The sequence below is a fragment of the Brassica napus genome, chromosome C3 (genome assembly GCF_020379485.1).
Source record: "Brassica napus cultivar Da-Ae chromosome C3, Da-Ae, whole genome shotgun sequence".
NCBI lineage: Eukaryota > Viridiplantae > Streptophyta > Magnoliopsida > Brassicales > Brassicaceae > Brassica > Brassica napus.
The window spans coordinates 52,150,930-52,157,369 of NC_063446.1; the positions used below are offsets into that span (position 1 = coordinate 52,150,930).

General features: G+C 51.6%; 1 protein-coding gene across 1 annotated transcript; it reads right to left on the reverse strand.

The window, feature by feature from the left end:
- Window positions 1-1,867: 1,867 nt before the first annotated feature.
- LOC125583163 (meiosis-specific protein ASY2-like) lies at window positions 1,868-5,791 on the reverse strand. The gene is made up of 4 exons (XM_048749761.1): window positions 5,046-5,791; window positions 4,635-4,987; window positions 3,653-4,548; window positions 1,868-3,564 (listed from the first exon to the last, which is right to left on the reverse strand). The coding sequence occupies exons 1-4, from the start codon at window positions 5,789-5,791 to the stop codon at window positions 2,527-2,529; spliced, it is 3,033 nt and encodes a 1,010-aa protein (XP_048605718.1). The 3' UTR covers window positions 1,868-2,526.
- Between the last annotated feature and the right edge of the window lie 649 nt (window positions 5,792-6,440).

Sequence of the window (6,440 nt, forward strand, 5' to 3'; positions counted from 1 at the left end):
AACAACGAAGCTGAGTACGAATCCCTCATCGCGGGGCTTCGTCTCGCCAAGGCGGTGAAAGCAAAGCGAGTCAGCGCTTACTGCGACTCTCAACTCGTCGTAAGCCAGTACCTCGGTGAATACGACGTCCGCAACGACAGGATGGACGCGTACCTCAAACTCGTCCAAGACCTCACGCGAGACTTCGAGTTCTTCGAACTCACGAAGGTTCCTCGCGGAGAAAATGTTTGTGCCGACGCCCTTGCCGCTCTGGGAAGCAAGTTACACGACCAGGTCAAAAGGACAATCCCGATCCATAAAATCGAGGAACCGAGCATCGATACGAAGGCAGAACAGGCCGCGATTATAGCAGCGATCAACGACGCGATGGATATTGACGAAGTGGAATCCCCCTCGCCAGATGATCACTCAACGGATTGGCGCAAGGAACTCATCGATTACCTCGCGGAGGGTTTACTGCCCGTCGAAAAATGGGATGCCCGGCGGCTGAAAAGACGCAGCACACACTACGTCGTCCTAGACGGGGAACTACACCGATGGACTGCATCAAAGGTACTACTCAAATGTATCGCCGGCGACGAGACGAGACTCGTCATGGCCGAGACACACGAAGGAGCAGCAGGCAACCACTCGGGCGGGCGAGCTCTCGCACTAAAAGTGAAAAACCTCGGATTCTACTGGCCAACCATGAATGCCGATTGCGAGACATACGCGCGCAAGTGCGATAAGTGCCAGCGTCACGCCAAAACCATACACAGCCCAACGGAGTTTCTCCACACCTTGACTGCTCCATATCCATTTATGAGATGGGGAATGGACATCATTGGTCCAATGCCGGCATCTCGACAAAAGAAGTTCATCCTGGTCCTCACTGATTACTTCACCAAATGGGTTGAAGCCGAAGCCTATGCCAGCATAACCGACAAGGAGGTACAACACTTCGTCTGGAAGAACATAATCTGCCGACACGGGCTCCCATACGAGATAATCACGGACAACGGTTCGCAATTCATCTCGCATCACTTCAAGGGCTTCTGCGACAGATGGCGCATACGACTCAACATGTCGACACCGAGAAACCCGCAAAGTAATGGTCAAGCCGAATCGACGAACAAGACCATCATCGACGGTCTGAAGAAACGACTTGACTTAAAGAAAGGATGCTGGGCAGACGAACTAGATGGTGTCCTGTGGTCCCATAGAACCACTCCTCGCGGAGCGACGAAAACTACGCCGTTCTCAATGGCCTACGGCATCGAGGCGATGGCTCCCGCGGAAGTGAACGTGACGAGTCTACGCCGGTCGCGGATGCCACAGAACACTGAACTCAACCGAGACATGCTCCTAGATGCACTCGACGATATCGAGGAAAAGCGCGACCAAGCACTACTCCGCATCCAGAATTACCAGCATCAGATCGAGAGCTATTACAACAAAAAGGTCAAGTCGCGTCCTCTCGAAATGGGCAACCTCGTCTTAAGAAAGGTCTTCGAAAACACTAAGGAGTGGAAGGCTGGCAAGCTCGGAGCCAACTGGGAAGGACCATACAAGATAGTCGAAGTCATCAAGCCAGGAGTATACCGCCTCGAGACTTCGACAGGCGAAGCAGTACCGAGAGCCTGGAACTCCAAACATCTCCGCCTTTTCCACCCTTAGCCTGGGAACACCAACCCGAGTGAATGCGCCACAAAGGCCACTTTCACTCGCACATACTAGTCGAGTAAAAGCACCATAAAGGCGGCTTTTACTCCAAAAAAAAAAAAAAAAAAAAAAAAAAAAAAAAAAAAAAAAAAAAAAAAAACGAGTGAATGCGCCACAAAGGCCACTTTCACTCGCAATCTAAGAACTACGAATGGCTTGATTCCCGCAAAGGGATACGTAGGCAGCCCAAAGAAAAAGGGTCCAGCCGAAATAAAAAAAAAATATAAAAACCCTCCCCGAGGAATCGATCTCCGAAGCAGACGATCACTTAAGCGATGCCTACTCGAACACGCCCCGGCTCCTCGAACAAACGTATCGGCACTCGCATCCCACGATTGAATACGTCCTGATCAGACACGTATTCACGGGAATCGACCGCGTTGCGACCTAAACCAACACGGCCGAGACAATGACTCCGATTCATCCTATAATTTAACTAAGTAAGGTCTGGCCAACCAAACGCTTGAAAATTACATCGGGATCGACGCGGAACCGTCAAAGTCGAAAACTCTAAATTAACGATTTAAGCTTAAAAATGGCAAACGGTCGCGACTCAAAGAGGTCAACCGAGACAAAGTCATAACAAGTTTAAAATTATAATGATTCGACATCTCGAACAATATTTACACCGAACGAGCAGAGTCACTTCAAATCTTGAGAAATCACGATTTCGATAGACAAATCTAAAGTAAATCAGTCTAAATCACCAAAAGAGTTCGAGATAGCGAGAAAACAGCAAAACAAAAGCCTCGAGGGCAAAGGTTCAAAATAAAAACAACAACAAAAGTCCTCCGGGACTCAAAAGAAAACAACACACAAAAGACGTTAACCCTCTCGATCGCTCTCACGGTCATTGAGGGCAGAAAGTTCTGAAGCCCTAACACTCGACTCGCGAGCAACCGGAGAGACGTGCATCTCATCTGATCTCGGGACCTCTTCAAGCATCCCCACATTCTCTCCTTCATTGCCTCGACGGGATCCTTCAGCCGAAGTGTCCGAAAGTACGAGCAAAGGAGCATTATCTTCAGCAACAAGGTTCCCTCGGTTAGGCGTCTCTCCCTCAAACGCAGTCGAAGGACCCTCGACGTGGGAGGGGGGGTCTGCGTGCTGTTCTTCAGTCGGATGCGTAAGAGGAGTGTGAAGAGTCAGCGCAGTCTCAGGGTCGATTAAGCCAGCGTTAGACCCATATGGATCAAGACTCGCCAAGATTCGAGCATCCACGAACTGAGAGTCCAACACAAGAGGAGAGAGTATGAGATCTTCCGCAGGTATCTCGCCCACTTTGAGTTTCTCGGCCTCTTGTTCGTATTTCCTCTCCTGCTCTGCGAATATCTCGATAACAGATTGCGAGATGTCGCTCCCAACCCTCCTTAAGGATTCAAGACATTTCCTGGTCCCAAAGGCTTGGCTATGGAGTAACCTAGCTTTATCATAGGCATCCCGCTGTTCTTCTCGGGAACGGATCCTCGCAAAGCGACGGTTAGCTTTCGCAGCCATCTCGGCCTCGACTCTCCCCCTTTCCTTCGTGACCTCTAGGATTCTGGAATCCCTAAGACGCTTCATCTCTCTTTCATGAGAGGCAGCGAGCGAAGCCTTCTCACCTTCGAGCTCCGCATTCTTCTGCTCTAACTCATGGATGACTCCACGAGAGGCCGCCAAATCGGCTTTGAGCTCATCCCTTCGAGCAATTGCGCGAGTGACCATCCCGTTAAGTCTCTCGACGTTGGCCTTCGATGCACTTAGCTGACGAGCAGAAGCCTCTTCTTTCTCCGCATGCTCCCTCTTGGCCTGCTCGAGCTCGTTCAAAGCCCCCTTCAGCGCAGTATCATATTTGTCGACCACGATGTTCATTGCGCTATCCCCCTACGAGATGCGAAGCAACGAAAACCGTAAAGAAATGGCACTAGAGGAACAAGGGAAGAAAAAGACAAAAGGAAGTCAAATTACTCACCAACAGCTTGGCCCTTGCAGCCTCCTCGTACTCGCCCCCGAAGACGAGATCCTCCACAGCGGGCAAAGGTTTCGCCCTTCCTCTAAACTGACGAAGGAGCTCCCCGCATTTTTCCGGAACATACGCCAGCGGAGCCGGCCCCTCGTAGTGAAAGTCAACTCTGTCGGGAAAGCTGACTCCGGGCACCCTCCTCAAAATGGCGTCACCGCGAGAAGAGGTACCAGTCTGGACGGCCCCGATATTGGGACGGGCTGGAATCTCTGCGTGAGGAGACATCGGAGCAGGAAGTTGCTCCTCGCCATCAGCTTCATCGCCGCGCCCTCTTATCAGAAGTGGCGACCCCTCAGATTCCTCTGCGAGGTTGTCTGAGCCCGCATCTTCAAGAGAAGTCTCAGACTCTTGTCCGTCGACGGCTTCTTCCTCGTCGCCTTCTTCTCCAAGGGCCCTATCTGCGGGAACCTCTTCCTCGGGACGAAGTTCTTCTTCCTGGACGTTCTCCCCCTCAGTTTCGGTCGGTCCCTCGAGATTCCCTGATCCCTCGACAGCAGACTTCTTCTCTGTCCTCTTTCTCTTCTTCTTCGTTTGGAGTTCACCTGAAGGAGGAACGCCGCTCGTTCCCTCGGCACTCCTTTCGGTTCCCGAGCCACCCCTCTTCCTTTTTTTACCCTTCCCTGCGTCGCGGGTATTAGAAGGGGGAATCGCGTCAGCGCGAGGAACCGCTACTGACGATCCTCCCCCACCGATCAACCCCAGCTGGGCAGACAGTATCGCACTCAAATCAGGAAGAGTTCCCATCCTCTTTGCCTCGGAAATTTGTTTTTGGATGTCCTTCGGGAAGATATCTAGTCGTTTGGTACGAATAGGAAGAACGACCGGAAGATCAGATCTCCACTCTCCTAAAAACAGAAGGCAGAGAGGTCAGGGCGCAACGAGTGAAAATCGCGACTAAAAGAATATAACTCAGAGCCGCGAGAGAACGTACTTCGCGCGATTCGATCTTTAAGCTCACGGATCTTCTTAACGGTGATCTCCGACCAACGATAGGTTCGAAGCAGAGATACGGCACGAACACTCTTCAAAAAATCTTCGGGATAGATCGGGGAGGTAGGATGGCCAACTGCATACAAAGCGAAAAAGGAGACACGATTAGAATCAATAAGTCGCTTACGGTTTGCGACAGAATATTCTACCGCAAGAACGGTTCCAAAGAACTCGACAATCGTTTTGTGGAGGTTCCTCGAAGGCCGAGCTGTCAGATCTGAGGAAGAAGTAAGAACGCTGCCAGTTCTGCGTCTTGTTCGGATGACCGGCGCACACGTTGCAGTTCGGTCGCATCTTCACCGAGTAGGTGCCGTCTTTCATGTCAGTTATCGAGGTCATCTCTTCAAACGACCTAACGCTCATCGGCATGTCGATCTGCTCCGCCAAAATCGACAAAGTAACTGCTAATCGCAGCGAGCCATTCAGGAGTTGACTGATCGCGATATCTCGGCGCCTAGCGTATGCTGTGATCAGTCGAGGAATGGGAAACCAACATCGAGTATCTCCCTGAAAATAGGATTCATACACCGTCTGATACCCGATCGGAGGAGACCAGGGCCTCTGCTCTTCCGTAGGAACGAGGAAGGTCACGCCTACAGCGCCCGCAGCCCGAAGAACCCTCTTCACGCTCCCCAGGGTAGATTTTGTCTTCTCTACGCCTTCCCAATCTTGACCGGCCAAGAAAGCAGGACGCAATAAATCGGGATGGAGTTGAGGAAGCTCTTCAAAAATCCCTTCGGGGTAAAAGGTAGTCGGAAGCAACTCGGCCTCAGAATCATCGCCTTCCGAGAGGCCGCCTCCCGCGGGGGGAGTACTCGGGGTGACCGAGTCAACAGGCATCGCTCCGCTTTGCCCGTCCCTCGAACATTCCATCGCGTCTCTCGCAACGACGCTTTCGCTCCCTTCTCTCGCGAGCCTTGCAGCATCCGCGACCAGAAGTCTCTGGGAACGAGATAGATTAACCGTATCCATCATCGCCGCGCGATGAATCACCTCCGGATCGTCGACACGATCCCCGTCGGGATTCCTTGTCGGACTCAGCGTCGCGGCGACTCCCTTCCCCTTCTGCTGCCTCGATAACCTCGGACCCGACGACATCGCGGAACGGAACAGTGAAGAGCGCTTTGAACAAATCTAACAAACGCTTAGAGATATAAGGTAAGGAGAGAGAAAGTACCTTTGATCGCGGAGAAAACTTGAAGAAATAAGGGGGGGATCTGCGTATTTATAAGGAAGAGAGAGGGGGGAAACTCGAGGCGTCATCATTAAGCCTAAACGGGCCTAAATGGGCCTCGAAATTCTCCCTAAAAACCCAGCCGACTCTCGCGGCGTTTCGACTTCTCGATGCATTTATGAAGAAAGAAAAAGGGAAAAATTCGAGGTATCATTATTAAGCCTAAACGGGCCTAAATGGGCCTCGAAACTCTCCCTAAGATCCCGATGGCTTCCGCGACTTTCCGGCTCTTCGTCTTAATTAATCGACGGCTATCCTAAAAACGGTTAAATCGACAATTAGCCAAGACGACTCAACGACTCCGAGAGAAGGCATTACCACAGCCTTTTCTGCGACTCATCGACCCCTCGCTTTAACCTCCCGACAGGACTCCCACTCCTTTGAACCCCCATGTTCTAGAATCCATCATGAGCTAAACGACCTTCGCTCACTGATGGACCGGGGGGACTTACTGTAGGAGATGGATCTAACCATCCCTCAAGGCCCAAGGAATAGGAGGCCTGGCCCGGACCA